This window comes from Rhinichthys klamathensis, unplaced genomic scaffold (assembly GCF_029890125.1).
Source record: "Rhinichthys klamathensis goyatoka isolate OS25496 unplaced genomic scaffold, OSU_Roscu_1.1 h1tg000223l_1, whole genome shotgun sequence".
In the NCBI taxonomy this organism is placed as follows: Eukaryota; Metazoa; Chordata; class Actinopteri; order Cypriniformes; family Leuciscidae; genus Rhinichthys; species Rhinichthys klamathensis.
Window position 1 is genome coordinate 4,050,058 of NW_026606747.1, and position 23,997 is coordinate 4,074,054.

At 39.2% G+C, this 23,997-nt stretch overlaps 1 protein-coding gene across 4 annotated transcripts in view; it reads left to right on the top strand.

Annotated features, from left to right (window-relative positions):
* Positions 1–13,230, top strand: part of stx1a (syntaxin 1A (brain)) — a 96,776-nt gene extending 83,546 nt beyond the window's left edge. The window contains exons 9-11 of one of the 4 annotated variants that reach the window (XM_056264687.1): positions 9,717–9,827; positions 9,925–10,035; positions 12,876–13,230. In XM_056264687.1, coding sequence (XP_056120662.1) covers positions 9,717–9,827; positions 9,925–10,035; positions 12,876–12,953 — 300 coding nt within the window. In that variant the 3' untranslated portion in view covers positions 12,954–13,230. Of the gene's footprint in view, positions 1–9,716; positions 9,828–9,924; positions 10,036–10,708; positions 10,954–12,875 lie in introns of those variants that run through there. The other 3 variants (XM_056264685.1, XM_056264684.1, XM_056264686.1) reach the window with 3 other exon arrangements.
* The last annotated feature ends 10,767 nt before the right edge of the window (positions 13,231–23,997 follow it).

Below are 23,997 nucleotides of genomic sequence, written 5' to 3' on the forward strand. Positions count from 1 at the left end.
TTTGACTTGAGTATTGTTGCAGAAAGGAAAGAGACTGAACAAAAGCTTGAAGCTAAGTGAAGCTTTATTTCTGTGATTGTATTTTTTTTAAATCCAAGTGATGTGAAACAAGGGTTTATTTGTGGTACTTACTACAATTATTTTAATAATAAAAATAAATGTAAAATTTCTGTCATCTTGGAGTAGGGGCATTCCTCCTGTCTTGTAGGCGGTAGTAGGAAAAAGGTTAATACATTTTATTACACTCTGGGAAAGCTACCGTGTACACTTTAAGTCCTCCTCACCAGTCGTTGCTAAAAAGAAAGCATATTTTATCAAGGCAGATTAAAACATATTTAAAATAACAAGTACCATATTTTCCAGACTATAAGTCGCACTTTTTTTCGTAGTTTGGCAACTTAAAGTCAGGTGCCACTTATACATCAAAATTGATTCAGACTGAGATGAACCAAGAGAAAACGTTACCGTCTACAGCCGCGAGAGGGCGCTCTAGTTGGCGGAGTTGTTCAGAAGCGACACCGAGGATGAAGAACTTGTGACCTCAGATTAACTCAGAAAAGTACTTTTACTCAAGTAATTTCCCACCTCCGTCAAAATGTGCAAAGCTTATTACAATCACTGCTTATGGCAGAGCTGACACCTAGCATCGCTACAGGCTATCCTCCTTGGTTTAGAAAAAAAAAACAATTCAAGGGCCCTTCGGTAATTGCACTCTTTTACGAGTGGACCATTTATGCATATTTTCATGCAGGCTGTCAGACTGTTCCCCTGCAGTCTGTTCCGCAAGTCTGTCTTGATCTATACATGGAAAGTGAATGAAGTTTAGATTATTTTATACTTTTGTGTAATATTTACAATTTTGATAGAATTAAGATTTAGTGATGATGATGGACTTACCCTATTCATCGCAGAGAAATCCCTCTCACAATTCACACTTGAGACAGGTATTGTGAGGGTGATTGTTGATAGGAGGGAAAGGTTTGGGTAAAGCAGATGTAGCTCTTCATACCCAGATGCCATTGCAGTCATTATGTCTAGCTGGGACTTGTCCTGAAGGATAAGAACATTGGTCAATTACAGATATGTGTGAACTACATGAATAACTGGTCCCATTGCACTAAAGGCACCAAGAATTGCAAGCTGCTGAAACCTCAGCTCCAGGTGCTGAATGAGGCTGTCAATGTAGGGCTCCATGAACTATTATCATTAGATGTGAGAGAAAATGTTAATTTAGTTTGATAATCGTTATTGTTTATTCATTCTTGAGCTTGCTTACTTGTGTCTGAAAACGTGCCCATAAGATGAGGTTAGAAAGAGGCGCCCCACGTCTCCCCCTCTCTTCTTCGGCATCGATATTACAGTTTTTTACAATCACTTTGCTACTATTTTCAGAACCTTGATGTCATTTTTCAAAACTCTAGACACAAAACTCAAAACGATAATCACTTGTAACACAGGCTGTCTAATGTTCAAAACATTGCATTGTGCATTCACATCTTTAAAGAAATCTTGCACTTGCACAATCATTGGTTCAAAAAACAAATTAACTGTGAAATACCATTGAAACATAACTATAGATCACCCACACACAAGCAACCGATAGTTTCACTGTGTCATTGTTCGTACAATCATTAAATATTGTAGAGCAAAATAGGTGATACAGGTTTCATTATGGTACTACATGTACAGTAAATACATCTCTGTAAAAGTACTGCAGTAGTAGAGAGAATATTACAGACACAGTGGAATCATTGTGAACAAAGTTTGTAATATATTGATGCAAAACACTACAGTACAATCACAACATGGTTTTTTGAATCAAAGCAAAAATAATTAGCTATGAAATAGAAAAGAAAAGACAGTACTGTAAAACATCAAATGCAGTGTTCCTCAACTTGCTGTAAGAAACTAAACAGGAGTGATTACTGTACTTCTACACTGTCATCAACTCTGTGTTGTGGATTTGGCCACAGGTTCTCATCTACATCACAATGGATGTTGGAAAATGACATCTTGGAAAAAACCTTTGGCATGGCGAGTCCAGGCCTGACACTGCTCTGCTGTGATTGGCAGAATTGGACACGCAGTTACAAGGGCCTGCATCTATACAGTACTGTACTGTCAATACTGTACATAGTCTGAAAAGGTGGTACAGTATTTGGCACCATAGACACAGTGTCTGATGAAGCATTACAGTATGATAAAATATTAGGCTACATCCATGGATATTGTAGTCTAATTGGTTTATGCTCCATGCTAATTGGTGACAATGAATCTCATTATCTTGAAACTTTCATGATTTACTGTAAACATGGAAGATTGTGTGTCTGTTTCCATACAACTATGCATTAAGAGTAATGCAACAGTTACTTATCATTTTGAGCAGTTGTATCAGTTGATAGTTAGATCATTGTAAGGAAATGAATAGACACTCATTTGAAATGTAATGTGTGAATTGCCTTTTGAAATAGTAGTACTTTGATGTTAAGTTGTGTCATATTGAACAGGTGATCTTTGTTGAATGAACAAATGATCTAAGTTTTATGTGTATTGTATCCAAACAATTGAGAAAAGGGTTAGAGTTTTGAAAAATGTGCTTTTTGATCATTGGTTGTGAGTTTTGTGTCTAGAGTTGTGAAAAATGACATCAAGGTTCTGAAAATAGTAACAAAGTGATTGTAAAAAACTGTAAGATGGGTCACCTTCTCTTTGACCTGAGCTAGAAAGGAGCCCTCGGGTTGCTGTTCACCTGCTGCTCTAATTTTTCTTAATGTCTCAATAGTAACAGGAACCTAAATAGACAATGCAAATTAAACATGATTTAATCTACAGAGGAAAACTGTCATTTAATTCTATAAATAAAAATCAATGTGACATGACAACTTACGTGTTTTTTTGATTGCCATGAAATTGACATCTTCCTTCTGGAACAATTTGGAAAGTTGTGCCAGGTAGGGTAGGATGTCTGCCTGCAGGTAAACAGCTGCAACGAATCTGTAAGTTGCACAGTATGTGTACAACCCTCGTCCCACTGGGTCCTTCTTTATATCTGCCTGCTCAGCAAGTGTAGCAAGCACTCCAGGCAGATTTCTTTGACGATTTGAAATGGCCTTATCTTGTGATGACCACCTAGTGTCCTTAACCTCCTGCGGTGGGGTAGGGCAATTAATTCAAATCCATTTTTCTATAAGGAATTTGGTGTAGCCTACAATGTGTTCACTTACTGTGACTTTCAGGTCCGCTACTTACACTGGCAGCTGCTTTTAGAGCACTAGTGCGGTTTGCACTATTCTGAAAATAAAGGTGCAGGTCCTGAAGGTGCTTTCTGAAAGTTTTCATGTACGGCACTTCCTCTGCTGCATCTTTACATGCCAGGGCCAGGCAATGAGTGTATATGGGAACCACCCACAAAGCATTGCATCTCGCAACACCGACACAGTGTTACAATATAAAACAGCACTTTTGCAGAGCTGGGAGCAGCTTGTAGCTAACACTGGCAGAGTTCAAATGTTACACCATCCTGGTGTTTCTAAAACTCACTTTTAGAAATAAAAACAACACTAAGGGACTTACCAGATTTTCTTATTAGGGTTCTGCATTTAGCTTTAAATTGATTGTCAGATTATTTTGCAGTTCTTTAATCTGAAAAGAATAAATTCACATCACTCTATTCCAGCACAGAACACCAAGCCATCAATCTGATTCCATACATGATGGCAAAAAATAAATTCCATATTTAATCCAAAGACAGGTGCATCATCAACCAAGTCTAAGTAACAACAAGACCCCTGGGATATTCATTACCATGGCACTTAACCCGCCGTGTGACCATTACCTCTCAAGAGAGATCAATGTGGAGCTGCTCTGAAATAAATCACAGTTTTTAAGGTCAGACAACAATTCATTTGAAACAGGGCCACACTCAATACTTTTCATAGTACAGGATTCCCAGTGTTAGGCCATGGCTAGCTGGTGTTTTTTTTTTTTTTTTTTTTGCAAGTGATTTGGTCAGGTTTTTGATTTATTTATTTTTCTTTCCTGATGCATTCAGGGTAATGAATCATAAGGAGATGCTTTGAAATCAGATTCCTAGAAAGATACAACTCCCTGAACAATCGATGTTGCTCTACTATCAGATGCTTCAAAAATATTGTCAGTCCTTCAGAGATGCAAGGAGAAAATATAATATTAGCAATATGAAAGAGGAGCAACATAAAATGCTAGTGCTTATCTTCCTCTGGGATTATATCTCCATATGAGAGGGATGGACATGAGACAAAGTGTCTAACTTGCATTGAGTCCAAAGCTGTTTCCTGCTTGTTGAAGCTTGACCTTGGTTGGGTGGTTATTTTGTCCAAATAGCCATAGTTGAAGGCATACAATCTTTGAGGAATGGAATCACCAGAAATTAGATTGCAACTCATATGTTAAAAAAGCAGTTTCACTTAATGCTGTGCAACTCCCTCAAGGATATTATGCATAATATCCAGCACAAAGATCTCAGATACATTAAAGTAAGTCAGGGAAGGTCGTGGGCTCACCCAAACTGCCAGGTTTTTATCTTCTGGCAAAATCTTAAACCTTCCTGGTGTTGATGCTAAAGGGCAGTGGGGATGTGAACATGTAGAAAAATTTCTAAACATTTACTTGGGTCTGTTGTGAGTATGTACTCAAAAAAATAGAATAAAAAACAAACAAACAGCAACTGACTGAGCAATATAGGACTATTAGATGGTACCAAAAGCAATGTTTTGGGATATTTCACACTATGAATTCAGTGATACCACCAGTCTGTAATAATAGTTGGCAACATCAGCACATATTTGCAAACACCCTACACTAGATGATCGTAGTCATTATTTTTGCGCACAAAGTATTTTCGTTGCTTCATAAAATGAAGGTTGAACCACTTTTGTGACATGGATTATTTAACAATGTAAAATGTACTACCTTTTTGGGCCTTGAAAGTGGTAATTATATTGCTGTCTATGGAGGGGTCAGAGAGCTCTCCGATTTCATCAAAAATATCTTCATTTGTATTCCGAAATTGAGCGAAGGACTTACGGGTTTGGAGCGACGTGAGGGTGAGTAATTAATGACAAAACTAACCCCTAAACTCTCTGTTTCTGATACACATTTGTTATGGCAAAAAAGTCCAGGAGAAATCTGAATACATCAGCAGTTCATTTCACATGATTTACAGTAGCCTTGTAATGTTGTGGCATAGGGCTGGACGATTTTGGCTAAAATCATAATCGCGATTAATCGAACAAGCTACCTCGATTACGATTATTGAACGATTATTTGATTTTTTTTTTTTTCTCATATGTCACTGGCAAGGCTTATACTGTATATGTTCACGGTTCATGTTCACATCTTTGTGATTCTAAAATAAGGAGAAACACAGATAGCTTTTAATGCTTATTTATTAAATCTTTAAAACAATTGAATCAAACAAAGCATACCATGCTTGAAATAAAAACGTCTTATAAAAAAGTCATTAAGTTTTAATGTAAAAAGAAAGTTTCCTAAAAATGTAGAAAATAGTTCATTTTGTAAACAAAATAAATTGTTGTAAATATTGCCATCTTAAAAGTAAAATATAACTTGTATAAAACTAAAAAAACTAATCCTTTTCATATTGTGTAGCATTTGTAAATGCTTGTGTTATCGAAGCCTGCTTTGTGGAGTGGAGGCACTTGTTGCTGGGCGTTTGTCAGTCTCTCTCTTCTTTCGCGTGTTTCTTTGGGACAAGCGGCTCCTGTTGCTGAGTTGACTCTGTGTTTGAGTTCCCTTTCACACAGAGATTCCGGAAAATACACAGATAAAGTGACCCGGGTTCGTTTGACTTTAGGTTCATTCACACTGCCAGTGATTTTCCGGAATCAGAGAGTGCGTTCACACACAACCCACAAAGACACGTGACATGTCTCAGCGGCGTCTATAGTTTGCTTATGAGCTGCGAAACCACGCGTGTGCATTTTTTTCTCTCTGATTCGATCATAAACTAGTGCATTACCCTCCGTTTCACGCTGGCGAACGATCAAAGCACCATCATTACAACACGGCATTGATTACGGCTTTTGTTCACACAGCGCGCGTTCCGAGACTGAACACGGCAATGTTACTATGTCCCCAACCTGGCATCAATCCCGGGTCAGGTTTGCGTTCACACAGAAGGTGTTTGTTCTGTCAATTTCCCAAAATCAACGCGCTGTGTGAAAGGGGCTCATGTTGCTTCAATGTCGCAGACTGGACGGGGCGGAGTTACGTGACTACACACGCGGTAATATGTTTTAAGGGGAAAGAACATTAACACACAGAGGGCGGAAATATTAATAGGATTAAAAAGACGAAATAACCGACAAGGTAAAATTACGTCAGTTATAGGCTCTGAATTTCGGTTTCAATTATTTTTCGATTAATCATCCAGCCCTATTGTGGCATCAGTATTATGATAATCTGGTGTTCTAATTTGTTTTTAAGTCATTATACAGAAATATTTTGAGCTGTGTTATTTAGGCACACAGAGACATCAAGAATTAACATATGAATCTCAAATATGGTGACAGTAAACAAAGCTTTTTTTGTGACGTTGAGAGTTGATCTGAATAATTGTCACCATTGTTGATATTCATACAATGATTATTGATGTCGGTGTGAGTCTAAATGATCCTGTAAAAAGGCATTTTATTCATAATGACTTAATAAACATTTTTAGAGTATCACAGCACTGCAGGAATTTCTGCAGTAGTATTCGCATATGAAATTAACAATTAATATTAAACAATTTAATCAGAGACTCTGGTAGTAATAAATCAGGCCACTAAATGATGACCAAAAATATCTGATAAGAGTTTCTCTTGCATTTTTTTGCCATAACAAACATGTATTAGAAACACACAGTTAAAGTAACCAGAGAAAAACTCATGTTAAAATGTCAAGGCCCCAACTAAAGCAAACACTGATCACCACAATGGTGACTTGAGTATCAAACTTTTTTATTTTATTTTTATTTTTATAACTTTATTAATAAAAATTTAGTATTTCAATAAAACATCAACATCTAAACCTCTGTTAATTCTCAATAAGAACTTTAGGATGAAAGAAGTAACGCATAGATTGTAATAAGTGAATATGCTGAGATCTTGAGAGATCTGTTAGTGTTTAATGTTCTGTCGGGATGTAACGTGTTTCAGTATGGTCTGTTTTGTGGGTCACTATTGTGTTGAAGAGTAGAGCCTGTGCTTCAGTCCAGGATGAGCAGAGAAACACTGATAACACCTCATGTTGCTTTATTTAAGAGGCAGTAACTGTATAGTCACTGATGCAGTGACAATTCATGCGTGTAGTTAACTGCAAGAGATTCACTTTTTACAGTCAATATCTTTGTTAGCAATAATTGAGGAAATACCTGTAAAGTAACAGTGTTTTTCTGTAAAAAGGTCAATTAAAATTGTAAAGGTTTTTTGTACTTTATTTAAATTAGGATATTTTACTTTACCTTTACGATTTTTGTTTGGCAGCCGTAGCTGACAGTCATTGGCTGTTTTTTAACCTTTTTTTTTTTTACAGTGTAGATAAGGCTCAGGTGTGGCTCAGTTTTGGGGTTTCTCAGTCCCTCCAGAAAAACGCGATTATGCGATCGCTGAATTCAATGCAAAATCAGCCAAACTCCGCATATTTTTGCGGGGGTCGCATTTTTTCAAATACTCCGCAATTTCGCCGCATAAATTGCTGATTTCCGCGCAAAATATGCGGGGCTTGCATGATTTCATAATCCCCGCATTTTCGTCGCAAAAAAGTCACATATATCTTAGCAGAAAGTTGGAAAATGTTGCGTTTGCTTCACACAAGAGCAGCCACTTCCCCCTGTTGCCATGGGAACGCTATGAAGTGACGTAATTACGCGACGTGAACATCATTGAAAAGCTGTAAAACAGGAGCACACTTTATTTTTAAATATTTCATTTATTCATTTTTACTGAAGCTGTAGCATATTCCTCTAGTAAAGCTACAGAACTGGTTTGACTCAATGTTTTGTAAGTTTAATGTGTTTATTAAGGTCTTGTAACGCGTTGTGTCGGGAAGAAAAATAGGGATAGCTCACAGCTGAAGTTATTGCAGAGGCCAGACAGACTCACGGAGGCGATTGGCATCTCACAACTCGCACTTTATTCCCAAATCGAACTCGTAACTGTCTGTCACACGTTCTACCGTCCACATCGTTACTTAATAAACAAAATAAGATAAAAGTAGCATCAAACAGAAATTACCCGCACACATGGGGTGTTCGAGGCGCATGGCACATACAAATATAATACTGCAGACAGTTGGGAGCGCGCAGCTCTTAAAGGGGCCACACCTTATTTCCACTCGTTACAGTCTGAAATAAAACAAGATGAGAAATTAAATATTTCCAGCACTTTCTGTGATGTAGTATGCTTGCTTATCATAGGAAGTAATAAGAAAGGACTCTTTACATTAAGGTAGTAGCCTAGTGAGAACAGGGTGTTGGGGGAATCACTTTTTTTTTCTCTTTTTCATCAAACCTCAGTTTTTGCAAGTTCCCGCAATTTTTGCAAGTTCCCGCAATTTTTGCAAGTTCCCGCAATTTCATCGCAAAAAATTGCATAAATATCCCGCATATTCCATCGCATTTTTAAAGAAAACGGGCCGCGTAATCAAGGATTTTTGCCCGCAACAATCACAATAAAAACTCCGCGTTTTTCTGGAAGGACTGGTTTCTGGTTTACTTATGATAATCGGTACCAACACTAAAACCTATTCAGGCCCAGTTCAGGGCCAGTTATGGGGCAATAATTGGCTGAGACTCTGGCCAGTTATGACCTATGTGTGGCCCTTGTCTTTAATCCAGGTCTGTGACACTCCAGGACCATCATTCTTTGTGGCATCTGTGCCGTGGGAAAAGGGGCTGTGTAGACCGGATCTAGCCCAGAAATTTTTTTTATGTGGGTATAGGCACATTCCACAATGAGTCATTCACTGGGCTTGGTTAAAATAAAAGCTGTATGTGGACTAACAAGAAGTTTTCAGTTTTTAAACTTACAGGATATTCTTATCGCAGATGACCTCTTATTTGTCAAAAGCTCAAGGAAATTTTGATTTCTCAGTTCATGACCCTTTTAATTAATCACTTAATTATCTCATTAACTGTAACACTGCTTTAATGTTACTAAGATTACATTCACACTGTCAGTCCCAATCCGATTATTTGTGTATCTGATTGGAATCTGATCTAAATTATTGTCTGTTCGCAACTGTTCAGATCCGTATGACATGCTGCTCTTTCTTTTTCCGGAATATCTGCATTGGTTTCTATGGTAATGAAGTTGCGTTGGTAGGTATACGTCAAAAACAACAACAACAACAACTGCAACATAGAGGGGTTTGCAATAGAGATGTTGTCTTATTTCCATCATGACACTGTGTAGCCGCTGCGCTGGACTGCAGCGGCAGAAGCGTAGGAGGCTGGTATAAGCGGCTTGGTAACACTTTACACTAAGGTTTCATTAGTTAACATTAGTTAACTACTTTAGAGAACAAGAACTAAGAATGAACAATACTTCTGCAGAATTTATTAATCTTAGTTAATGGTAATTTTAACATTTACTAATACATTATTAAAATCAAAAGTTGTATTTAGTGTTTGCCAGATTATTGGTTTAGTGAGCTGTTTTCCTGTCTTCTTTTAGGGTGAGTTAATAAACAATATAGAGAAGAATGTCTGCAGTGCTCAGGAATATGTGGAAAAGGCCAAAGAGGAAACCAAAGCAGCTGTCAAAGTCCGGAAGACTAGCAGGACGGTGAGATATAGCAAACTATCCATTAAACTCCTGTGAAATCACCTTTCTCTTTTTCTTTCCTTCCTCTCTGCTGCCGTCCATATTCTGTTCTGGTCAGGGAGAGATGATAGACTGTATAGAGTATAACGTGGAGCTTACCGTGGATTTCATTAGGGACGCAGTGCAAGAGACCACAAAGGCTGTAAAGTACCAGAGTAATACACGAAGGGTGAGTGAAAGATACGTCAGTGCTGCCATCCGTCCTGCATGAGCATTTGCATATCTGTCTCGCTTCCCGCCTTTTTTCATTCCCACTCCTTATACTGTTATGTGAAGCTTTGTCTGTGTGCTGTCCACATTATTCTAATGCAGACGGGTCGATTTGTTTTCTCATTCGTAAAAAGCTTTCTAAATCCACAATAATAAACATAAAGTATAAAAGTTTCTTCTACGTTCTCTGGCCATCTATCATACACAAAAAGACAATGAAAATCAACCAGCCACAGTTTTCCATGGCATCCAGGGGAAACTGAATCTGCAAGGTTGAGCTGAAGGGGATGTTCCTTCATCCAAAGACATGAGCAATGAGCTGAGGATCAACACATCAAGAGCTGGAGCAACTCAAGCCAGCAAAGGGCTATTCCCATGCTGACCAGATCAGTGAGGAGGAACTGATGATTCACCATGTCAGAAGCAGAGGACCGGTCCAGTGGTTTACCAGTCCCAGTACTTATAATCCAAAGGGGACATAACGGGGAGTAATTGATGACCTGTTTCATTTCTGGGTGAACTAAACCTGAATGACAAATGGTTGAGAAGGTTTGTAATCCTGTCAGAACTAAGATATCATGAATTGATGGGCTAAAGTGAAGATCTCTGCTTTCTGTCCATGTCCTCCACAGAAGTTGATCCTGATAGGCAGCTGTGTGTCCGTCTGTCTTCTCATCCTCATCATCTCTCTAGCCATTGGATTGAGCTAGCCAACAGACTTCACCTGTAGTGGTGCTCGGACATTACAAAGGGAGTAGCTTGTGCCAGGCTGGAGCTCAGGACCATCTGTTTTTATCTTCTCTTATTTGTGATATAGCCAATAAATTCAGTAGAACAAAGACACAGACATGCTGGGAAATTATGTACAGATTGAGTGTGTAATAAGATGAAAAAGCTGGTTTGTGAGATGGGCTACAGTGTGCAGTGCCTAGAAAAAGTATTCACTTTCTGGAACTGATATTTATTTTTTTAAGAAAAATATTCTATTACAGAAGTTTGTCATTATTTGTTACAGTAATTATACCCATATCTATCATTTGCAGTGGTTCTGTGTGGATACTGTAGCTCATTGTTTGTCAAGCTCAAGCACAATGAATTTGAGATCTGGACTCTGACTTGGGCTCTCCAGAACATTGCCATTGCTGTATCAACCATTCCTGTTTAGCTTTGTCTTTATGCTTGGACACATTTGTATTCCAGCAAGACAATGACTCCATCAGGTTTATATGCTTACAATACATCAAACATGGCGATTAGTCTGATGGTCACAAATCTCAGTCTTGGTCTCGCTGTATCAGACATGTTTAGCAGTGGTCACAGTCTCCCATAAAGTGCCAATGAGAAAATATGGTAAGTGCAATAGATGCAGCATCTGTATTGTTGGTGACTTTGTTGGAATGAAAGAAATAGGGCTGGGCGATAAGACCAAAATCTCATATCCCGATAACGATATATATCACAATATAGTACCTTTTCCGTAAATTCAATCAATTAATAGTTTATATATATATATATATTTACCACTTGGAAAATACTTTCTTTTAGTATCAACAAAAAGAATAGTTGATATATATATATTGAGTATATATTAAGTATATACTCAAAAAATGTTCTCCCTTTATTTACAACTCCTGGGCAAATGTTTGATTAAGAATGTAGAAATATAAAATATAAATGAAATATAAACACTTTTCAAAAACAAATAATTACAGGCCCAACATAAAATATTGCTATATAAAATACCAAATGTAAACATTGTACTTTTAAGTTTAAAATGTAGCAGCAATCAGGGCTCCGAATCTGTTCAATGAACCAAAACAAACGAACGACATTTTGACAGGAACCAGAAACAGAAACAAAATCAAATTTAATCGTTCTGAACAGACATGCTCATTTGAAATGGCCATTAACCGGTTAATAACGTTATTTTATCGTTCTGTTAAATATTTAAATTTGCCAGTCAATCAATCACGAATTCAAATAGTACAGACTGTGCAAATGTGATATTGACGCATAGCCTATGCAACGTTAGTGAAAAGCCTGCGCTCAGCTGTCGAGTCATAATGTAAGTACCTGATGCCGTAATTACGACTTCCCAGCCCAACAAACTAATACAAAAAAAAATACAACTTGTATGTTCTGCCTCAATGCTGAACCTTCCAGGTAGAGGTGCAGTTTTACTGTGATCAGTTTATTACACACAAATGATCTCCATGTAGCTGTTTACGTGACTGGTAAGAAATCAACCGCGTGCTTGTCCCAGTGATATTTTGGTGCTCCATACACACTACTGGGGGTGAATACTTTTAATAGGCACTATTTATTTCCCAACTGTTTGTGTTGTGTTTTTGCATTGATGTGTGTTACATGTCTGTGTTGTGGCATGTTTGTTATCCATTGTGGAGAGAGCTGGGATGATGGATCAACAGTGTTACACACTTGCTACACTCCTTACATTCAAAATGATGCCATCGAGGAGAGCAGCGTTGAGCTAATCGCTGCTTTCTCTTAGACCTTAATCTCTAACATTAGTCAACGCGTATTATAACTGCACCGTTTTTCAACAGATACATCATTATAAAGGTTGTGGCACGTCCCATTATCTGTAAATTCATCTACAACATGTCATAAATGAATGGAAAACCCCCAACATCCTCAAACTGCTCTCCTCGAATCTTTAAATATGCACTGAACTTTCTGCCTGGGTCATTACAGTAACTCTTCTTTTCTACTTTTCACGCTGCCTGGACTGTTTTCCCCATGTTTGTATTTGTTTTTCTTGAACTCTTCCCAACACAGAAGAAAAGCGTGATTATTATCTGTTGTGTGCTGCTTGGAGTCGTAGTTGCTGTCATCATCGGTGGTGTGTTGGCCTGAAGGACACACACAGAGCATGATGTGTTTGGACCGGATAATAAACAGACTGGTTCTGCTCTGTGTTAAGGCTGGAACACACTACAGGACTTTTAAAACCTCAACAGATTTGAAAACACTTGGCATCATATACTTGCACGGGACGGTTGCAGAGGGAAAACTGGGCATCATACACTGGCAGACTGTCAAGTCTTTCCAGACACAATCTCATGCAGAAACACACACCTCTTTGCTAGGAGACACATGACAGATGAAAACAATATGTGTTCTTCAATCTGCTCAAAATCGGCAGGCTGACTCGTCGAATCTGGGCAAAAGTCATGTAGTGTATTCCAGCCATTTACTCTGGATATTGTAGGTCATTATATTAAAATAATAATTGATTTTTTTTTATTATTATAAGACTTATAACGCACAGGTGCCCCTGAACAAAACTCAATGTACGCAATGTCTGTCACTGATACTTTGAGGAAACATATTCTCTCAATCCATAATGACAGAAAGACGCCCAGTTATAATTAATAAACCACTAGTCTTCTTTAAATTGCAAATAAAGATTTGTGTTTTTTTTATTCTGTGAAAAACAACCTGTGATTGTTGCATTTTACAACAAAAAAAGTATAATTCCAGTTCCCTATCTTCGTCATTGTGTCGATGTAGTTGGGAGTCCCAAATACCTCTGCTACTTCAGAAAGCTTAATGAGAATTGGCGAGTGGAATTCGCATGTGCCTCCCTCATCATACAGGTATAATGGTGTGTTCACACCGAACGCGAATAGAGCGTCAAATACGCGTCTATCGCGTCTAGTTAGACGCTTGAACATTCGCTCGAGTTCAAATTTTTCAACTTGCGCGGAAGACATTCGCATTGACTTTGTATGTAATCTACTCGTGCAAATAATTAAATTCGCGTTCGGTGTGAACACACCATAAGAGGAGGAGGCGGATACGAGCCGAGAGAGTCGGCACTGTCGCCTCACAGCAAGAAGCTTCCTGCTTCTGTGTGTACTTTAATGTACAATACAAGCACATGATAAATAATGGTTAAACAATTATAGAAATATTATTCATTTTAAGATTTTAAAGTGTATCTTGTTTAACGTAATCCTTCGAAAAGAGTTTGCAGCAGAAGTCACAAACAGCGAAATTATTTTAGTGCTGTCAATATTGTAGGGTGAATTCAGGTTGAGTGGGACATCAGGTAAAGTGGGACATCAGGTAGAGTGTGACATCAGGTGGAGTGTGGGACATCAGGTAGAGTGGGACATCAGGTGGAGTGTGGGACATCAGGTAGAGTGTGGGACATCAGGTAGAGTGGGGGACATCAGTGGACATCAGGTAGAGTGGGACATCAGGTAGAGTGGGGGACATCAGGTAGAGTGGGGGACATCAGGTAGAGTGGGGGACATCAGGTAGAGTGGGACATCAGGTAGAGTGGGACATCAGGTAGAGTGGGACATCAGGTAGAGTGGGACATCAGGTAGAGTGGGACATCAGGTAGAGTGGGACATCAGGTTGAGTGGGACATCAGGTAGAGTGGGACATCAGGTAGAGTGGGACATCAGGTAGAGTGTGGGACATCAGGTAGAGTGGGGGACATCAGGTAGAGAGTGGGAAATCAGATAGAGTGGGACATCAGGTAGAGTGGGGGACATCAGGTAGAGTGTGGGACATCAGGTAGAGAGTGGGACATCAGGTAGAGTGTGGGAAATCAGATAGAGTGGGACATCAGGTAGAGTGGGACATCAGGTAGAGTGGGGGACATCAGGTAGAGTGGGACATCAGGTAGAGTGGGACATCAGGTTGAGTGGGACATCAGGTAGAGTGGGACATCAGGTAGAGTGGGGGACATCAGGTAGAGTGGGACATCAGGTTGAGTGGGACATCAGGTTGAGTGGGACAGTGCTTTCAGGTTGAGTGGGACAGTTTTAGGGCTAATGCTAGCAAACACAGTGCAGCCATTTCATGAACAAAAGATAACATTTTAAAGTTATAAGTAATAATAATATGTCTGAATATAAAACTTTAGGTTGGTAACCTCAATTTACACAAGATGGCACCCATACAGAGAGGAGAGGGACAGAGAGAGAGAGAAGAAAGCAATACAGGACAGAACAGGGCAATACAGAAAAGTAAAAGACAGCAAAATAGGAAAGGAAGAAAACGTCTCAGGTTACGACTGTAACCTTTGTTCCCTGAGAACAGGGAACGAGACAATTTGTCATCGACGCTATGGGGAACACTTCAGGCGTGACAGGTGTCTGAAATCACTATCAAATCACGTCAATCACATTGATCGGCGACAGCCCGTAATCATTAACGTGAATGATTAATGTGCGACCTAGAAGTATATAAGGGCGCCTTGCAAACATGACAAATCACCTTATCGTCTGAAGGGACTGTACGGCAGGCGGGCCCTGAGGCATGGCGACGTATTGTTTTGTTCCCTGTTCTCAGGGAACAAAGGTTACAGTCGTAACCTTAGACGTTCCCTTTCGAAGGGAACTCAACAATACGTCATCGACGCTATGGGGAACGAAATACCCACTCCGCCATGCTGAGGGGAGTGCATGCCCTCAGGCAGTGACAACTGTCCGAACCAGCAAATTCAAATGAAATGCTAGAACCACTCACCCTCAGGTCACACTGGGCTGTCAGTGACATCATTCCCTACGGTCATAGCCCAAGCTATAAGCCTCACAGGAAAATCTCCATAAACATAGTTAAATGTAAGGCCTACCTGGGCCTGCTCAAAGGCCTAGGACCACAACTTCAATTAGAAGGAACCCCAGCCAATCACTATTCAGGGGAACGTACTCACCCCGAAATGCCACCAGGACGGCCTGACCTGGCGTCAGAGCATAGACACTAGTCTGGCCACTTCCTGTCTGTCCGAAGACAGAGCCTCTGGACACTTGCCTTAGGTAAGGCATCCAACCCGAGGGACTGCGAAGCTGGCAGTGAACCACTCGGCCTGGATCTCAGAGACGGGATATCCCGGAGAGTATCAAATCAAAGCACTTTATTTGTCCCCAGGGGGAAATTTGAAGGGCACATTACAGTAGCTTGCACAGGCACACTGCACAACCACACACTACATCCCACATATCATTATACATAAATCAAAAATTAATCAGAATGCGAAAAAGAAAGGAAAAAAATTAAATAAATTAAAGCTGCAAGCAGCATTTAGCGGTGTTCAAGCAGTTAAGGCCTTTAAGGCAAAAAACCAGGGACTAGTTCGCAAAAGTAGGTTTTGGACAAAAGTTGCCATATAAATTTTTTTTTGCTCAAATCGAGAATCCGAGATATACATCTTGTCCGTCTTGAGCCAAGGAACACATTGGTGCAGCAAGCTCGATTCTAAGTCAAACGGTCTAGGAGTTATGAGCAATTTAGTACTTTTGGTTGCTGTAGCGCCACCTATGGGCCAATCGGGGTCATACTCTGATAGGTTCTCCCCAAACTGAGGCCCTAGCACCTGGCCAGGTTTCAAGTCTCTAGGCCTTACGGTTTGGGCTGCAAGATGCGTTTTGGGTTTTTTTTTTTTTTCAAATAGCAATTACAATAGGTTTTCAGCACTTCGTGCTTGAACACCTAATAATAAAAATCGGCACAATTACAATAGGTTTTCAGCACTTCGTGCTTGAACACCTAATAAAAATCAGTACAAATACAATAGGTTTTCAGCACTTCGTGCTTGAACACCTAATAATAAAAATCAGTACAAATACAATAGGTTTTCAGCACTTCGTGCTTGAACACCTAATAATAGGCGACCTTTTTGACAGTTATAGCGCCACCTATGGTCCGATCTCCATGAAACTCTGCATGCTTCTTCACCATGTTATGACACATGTGCTCATCAATTTTTGTCAAGTTCTGAGTTTTTATTTATTATTTATAGGCTTTTGAGTGTATTTTGACACGCCCCCTTTTCTAAATGACCCTGTTACAGTGAACCAAAGGGCAAAATTCAACTTTTTTTTGATAATTATTAATCTAGAGAGTCCATAGAATTGTCCTAGACTGGTCTGGTTCCGATCAGGGAAAAAACCAGGGACTAGTTAGCAAAAGTAGGTTTTGGACAAAATTGGCCATAACAAATTATTTTTGCTCAAATCGAGAATCCGAGATATACATCTTGTCCGTCTTGAGCCAAGGAACGCAGTGGTGTACAAATCTTGATTCTAGGTCAAACGGTCTAGGAGTTATGGGCAATTTAGTACTTTTGGTTGCTGTAGCGCCACCTATGGGCCAATCAGGGTCATACTCTGATAGGTTCTCCCCAAACTGAGGCCCTACCACCTGGCCAGGTTTCAAGTCTCTAGGCCTTACGGTTTGGGCTGCACAATGCGTTTTAGTTTTTTTTTTTTTTTTTCAAATAGCAATTACAATAGGTTTTCAGCACTTCGTGCTTGAACACCTAATAACAAATAATAATAATAATAATAATAAAAAATAAAAATAATAAAAAATGCACATAGAAATCATTTGTTCCTATTAATGTTCATAAGCTGGACAGCCCTCGGGATGAAGGTTGCTTTCCTCCTCTGTGTCCGACAAATGACTCAGCATAGTGCTTTCCAACCCTTGCTAGCGAGGGGAGTTTCTCTACTCGATCCACGGATCAACCCAGTGTCTGTGTTTCAAAACACTGAGGAGGCCTGTGAAGGCCTAAGGACTGATCTAACTGGGAGGCCTCACGAGAGGCCTACGACCGTCTGACCAGACTCAGGAGTCCGCATGCTCACAGTGACCCTCAATGAGGGGAGCATATGGTCCCCCTGGTAGGCAAAATCAGGCTGTAGGCAGGAAAGAGGTTCCGAGAGGGAACCGGTAGCAGAGAATGAACACTTTAGTCGAGCCAGGGCGCAAGCTCGCTTTCAGCAGCTGCCTGATAAGGCCAGCTGAAATGATAGCAAGAGGCCACTAGCTTCCTGAACCCAGCACCGCTAGGGAACCACTCACAAGGAGGCCTGGAGAGGCCTACTACCTGATAGCAACAGTATGTGGTCACCTACAGGGAGGCCTGGTGATGCCTACTACCTGATAATCACAGCATGTGGGAACTCGTCTTCAGGGAGGCCTGGTGAGGCCTACTACCTGACAGCCATAATATCTGGGAGCTTTTTCTGCTACCCGATAAAAAGTCAGGCTAGCTGTCGAGTTGTCTGTCCTTGGGCGTGTCTCCAGGGAGGCCTGGTGAGGCCTACTACCTGATAGCCATCTTAAGTGGGAATTCACCTTAAGGGAGGCCTGAGTGGCCTACTACCTGATAGGGCTGGGCGATATGGAGCAAAAAATATATCTCGATATATTTTGCTATATCTCGATATTCGATATGTATCTCGATATATTTACAGGAAAATGGATGTGAATACAACTCAAAATATAGGCCTACAATCAATAGAAAATTAATTTTCCATAACAGAATGTAACCAAATGAGAAAAATTAAACACAGGGCCTGAATTTCGTCATCATTATTAATCACGTGATTCATATACAGAAACTGAATAAAGTAATCAAATGGAAAATAACACTGAGTAGTATTTTAGTCCTGAATAAATTAAATACATAGGTTATTAATCCTGATTCCTTTAACTTAAAGCTATCTTTTGTTGTATTGACAACAAAATGAATGACACACATATGGCTGCCGTCACTTTAAGAGCTAGTGCACGGATCCTGTGTTCATTATACTGGCATGCGTTTTATGCTTATTAAAGACAAAACCGACTATGTTTAGAGTATACTCACGACGACCGAAATTGACAATTTTGCGTGTTAAAGCAATATAATCCGCGAAAAATAACTTTTGTTACTGGCCAGCTGTTCTTAAGGCGGATTTTCTATGAATGTGCGCATAGAAAATAATCTCTCAGAGAGCGCGCGAGCACTGATTAGTTTAAAATCGCTTGAATGTTTAAACTGGTAAGACTTAAAAAGACGTGCAAATGGTAAACTTCAGTCACGATGCACTGCTGGCCCGATTGTGCGAGTGAATATCCATCATGTCCTGACTCCTAAACGGGACATGATGGTGTGTTTTATCGCCGCAGCTCTTGATGCTTGCCTTGCACAACACATTATGAGAGACGAGAAAGAAGCGGCACCGCTGAACACTCACGCTGTTTGTGAAATTGCGTCTGGCAGATAGTTGTTAAAAGAATGATTTGATTTTATAATCTGTGTGGATTACGATTGCGGGAATTTCCCGCATTATAAATGGGAGACCTGCGGGAATGATTAGAATTATGCGCAATACCCGCGCCGAAATTCGAGCCCTGCAATAGTTTAAAACAAGACGTTTGTAGTAGCCTTCTGATTACTGGAGTCCATTAATCGAACTTCCATGCCTCTTATATAGTAATTATATATTGTAGTATGTAGGCTACCAATTTACTAATGCAATTAATGCTCACACTCGGTTTCTCTCGTGCTCTGTCGCTCGCGCGCAGACACACTCGGAGTTCTGTAGCCTCCGGGCTGGTTGCGGATGAGACAATTGTTGAAGGAGACAACACGCGAGGTGAGGGGGAACAAAAGCAAGGAGGCGGGGGCGAGCACAGCACAGAGAAGGCAAACAAGCAAAGTGGCGAAATCAGGATTAAATATAAACAATATATCGATATATACGATATGTCAAAATCCATATCGTGTTTAAAAAATATCTCGATATATTTTAAATATCGAGATATCGCCCACCCCTAGTAACTGGTAGCTGAGTCCGGGTGACAGTTCCAAGGCGGCCTGCTAAGGCCAGCCAGCTGGGGACTCGCCTATCAGGGAGGCCTGGTTGGGCCTACTAGCTGATAGCAAGTCAATTCTGCTACAAAGGAACACCGTTGGGAACCATACTACACCAACGTAACTATTGGGCCCACCCACAGGAGGCATAGTACGGCTAGCTACCTGTAGCGGCTATAAAGTATGTCCCACAATGTTGGGACTCACCTCCGAGGAGGCCTGTTTAACCCTCTGGGGTCTGAGGTGTTTTTGGGGCCATTTGGATGTTCTGTGATGCCCTTACATTTGTGCTTTTTTCAGTTATTTATAAACATGTTAATGGCAAAGGTGTAAATTCACTCTATATAGCACAAACAGGGCTACCATAATCTGTGAGCAACTTGTATGTACATTGTTTGTATTTTTAAGAGAATATTGTTTATGCGTGGTTATTGAAAAAAATTAAAATGAAAGCTGCTGAAATAAGACCACAAAACAAATACTAAATATGTGTCCACAAGACTTTTGACAAATGGATGTTGACGCTTCGAGTTCTGGCTTCAAAATGATCTGAAAATCATCCTTCCTAATCATTCACATAAACCAATAGATTGTTTTAAATTGTGAAAAACATTTTTTTTGTTTGCCAAGGCAATATGCAGATGGGCGGAACGGCCCAACCCCTATCATGAATATTAAGTGGTTCTCAGACAGTGACCCTGCATAATAATGAGCCTTTCATTCAGGGGTGTCACACAAGAAATAATGCAAGGAAAATATATATATATATTGTCATTGCATTCTTTCTTGTATATATATAGCCTAAATATATATATATATATATATATACACACACACACACACACACACACACACACATATATATATATATATATATATATATATATATATATATACAAACAATCAAAATATAAATGAAAGCCAAAAGCACATTTTTAGTCATACCTGGAAACAAATTCTAGTCAAATGCTATATGGGCCATTCTACAGAATCTTGAAAAGAAAATAGTCTTTTTCCATAAATGTCTTATAAAGTATTATTTTTTAAAGTAGACCAATACAATAAAAATAAACCAGTCGCATTTCAAAGTCGTTCGCGAAATGACCGCCAGGTGGCGCAAAGGGACATTTATCAAAACGTAAGTGGGGCTAATGTCAATTAACAGTAAGGATGAAATTCTACAAGTTATGGTAATTTGCAAATAAGCCTACAACAAACATTTATTTTTAAACAAATATTTTTAAATATGCAACATGCACGTTTAAACAACAAACAATACAATCTGAACCAGCGCTTCTGCTCCTGTATTGAGACATGCAGCGCGTTGCAGTTACGATCCTGGTTCCAGTGGCCTTAATACATTCACGGCTTTTTAAAATGTCACAAAGCGTTTTGAGATGGTTTTGAATGAAATATTGAAGTTTATAATTAGGGTATTTTGGCACACCACGCCGAGTGGCTATGCATTATTCTAAAATCTGGCTTTATTCTGGCATGTTGAATTAGAGTTTGACAAACGCGGCGGCGCGTTCATTTGAATTTATTTTTCTCATAACAGCTAAAAGAACTTACTGCGTAATTGTTGGTCATACAGATAAGATATCATCTTTTAAAACTGTAAAAGGTCTACTTTTATTCATGTAGGCTAAAGTAGGCCTACACTCACAGGCTAACGACAAAACGTTTTCTCGCTCATGACAAACAAACGTTTGGGCATTTCTCAGTGAGAAAATTCATAGCCGAGCGGTAGAACTGACGGTTCGATCATCAAGATGACACGGGTTCAAATCCCGAACAAACATGGTCTACTGCAAATTTTATATTTATTAATGCAGAGAGATTTGTGTAGCTCTAAAACTCTGTTACACCATACAGTTTTTTGCTTATATTTATAAAATAAAATTACCATGCATTTCCATTTTACACTAAGGAACAATAGTATCCAACAGAACGACTTTGCATCTGTACCAATCGTATGAGGCCAATCGTAATTTCAAAAGCAGTTCTGTAAAAAAAGTAATTTTATATATATAGCCAATATATATATATATTTTTTTTATTAGGCCTATTATTATTATTTTTTTGATTCCCTACAACCTAGAGTTTTTAAAAACATGGTTTTAAGTAAAGTGTGATTTGCCAGGGGGACGGGGATTTCCTTCTGGTCTAAACATCCCTGCTTCTGCTGAATTATTTGAATCCCCACACCCCTCCCTCCACAGCTAATCAATGCTATAGGCTACTTCACCAATAGACCATATCAAATATAAAATAGAGATATGCAACAGAACAAGCACGTTTAAACAACGATAAACAATAAAATCAAAACCAGCGTTTCAGTTGTCCATTAGTTCAAGTGGCCTTAATGCATGCACGGCTTTTCAAAATTTCACAAAGCGTTTTGAGATTATTTTGAATGAAATATTGAAGTTTATAATTAAGTGTTTTGGCAGACCACGCCGAGTGGCCCTATGCATTTTTCTAAAATCGGGTTTTATTCGAACTTTTGCTAACGACAAAAGTTTATCTGTCGTCTCTGTCTCCGGGAACTGCGCGTCACAAAAATGAACCGAAAGCCACTTCAGCTCAGTCACTATAAGAAATCGGCTCTGTCTAATGCCTTTAAATGTCTAAATATTCAGGCTAATAAATGTTATCTGATTATGTAATCCATATGAAAACGAGAGGTACAGAGGATCTACTCAAACATGTAGCCTGTAAGCGCTTCCCAATGAGAAAATGACAAGGGTGAAAATCTCGCTCTAATGAAATGTAGCAGGCTAAATCGCCCTGAATTAAAATGTAAAAACAGATCAAATAATGTATTTGTCGAAATGTTGCGATATTGTTTCATTTAAGTTCATAATTATTCTATAGGCCTACATGTTATTTAATTTAGCAGCATTACCACGAAGCACCGTGGTTCGATATTTATTTGAATAATAAAAAAAATAATAAAAACTTAATTCACAAATTGCATGCCTGGTTGAAAGGATCCAAAGATCCCTGTAGAATTTAATATTAAGTTGAACATTTTGTTCATGACAACAAACATGCGTTTTTTCAGATTATATTTAGTTTTGCTTGGAAAAAGCTGGCCCAAACCAGTTTTATTTCATCAATTATTGAAATAATGAAATATTTAGTAATAAACTTTTATGACAGAAATTTCACTAGGCTACATGTAACTTAAATCATTTAATTCCTTCATTATCAACACTGTCTAGAATAGCGATTTAAGTGTGAATTACGACTTCTCTTTGTGTTAAATCAGCCTCAGACTCCGATAGCCTGTGGGGGGTTGGAGGGACAGTTCAGTGCTGTAGCCTATCGAGCGCGCAGGACAATAGGCCTAGGTGTTAATGTTCCTCTTTCATATGGAGAGCGAGGGAGACTAAATAAACTTGTTAAAAAGAGATTCAGCGCGAGAGAGGCAAAGAAAAACGCATGTTTTAATTTAATTATGTTGCTTTGGACAATTTTCGTTTTGTAGGCCTACTGTTTTAATTGTTTAATGTCATTTATTTGGCAATACAAATTTAAAATGTCGCAAGAATAATATTAGCCTAGTGTTTCTTATTTTGCATCGCAAAAGAAATAAACTCTAAACCCGATGCAACCCTGTTTTAAATAAAAAAAAAACACTTTATTTAAACCTTGAAATGTTCGAACTTGGTTTCAAACTTAAGTAATTTTAGTGTTCTTTTACATTACACAATAATTTAGCAGACTAAAGACGAGCAGACTAATGCACTCGGCTGACAATCTTCCTTCATCAGTTTGTGTCCTTTGTGCAGCGGCTGCGGTTCTACTGGAATGTAGCAAATTTATGTTGTAATGATAATTAAACAAAACTCTTGACTTTAAATAAGTAAACAGTTATAAACAGTTAGCTATTTAAGCATCAAGAAGGTAAAATATAAACGCTGTTGGCCAACATCGGTTAACAACATGTTGTCACGGAGATAAAGAACAGACGTAGATTCAATTGCAAGTGAACAGGTGTTTATTTAAACACAGAGAGAGAGCAGTAGTCTAGGACGAATATGCCGGCAGGATGATGAAAGTCAGACTCGATAGCGCAGGTCTCCGTGGGCAGACAGATCAGGACCAGAAGATAACCACTGTGCTGGAACGAATCCGAGGAACAGGTACAGACGGTAGTCAGGCCGCGAAAACTCAGAACAGGACGGTATCCACCGTTGATCAGGGACAGTCAAAAGGCAGAAGAACTCCAAACCGAATAAATCCAAAGCACAGGAACAAAACACTAGATCGAGGAGAGACACAGGTGAA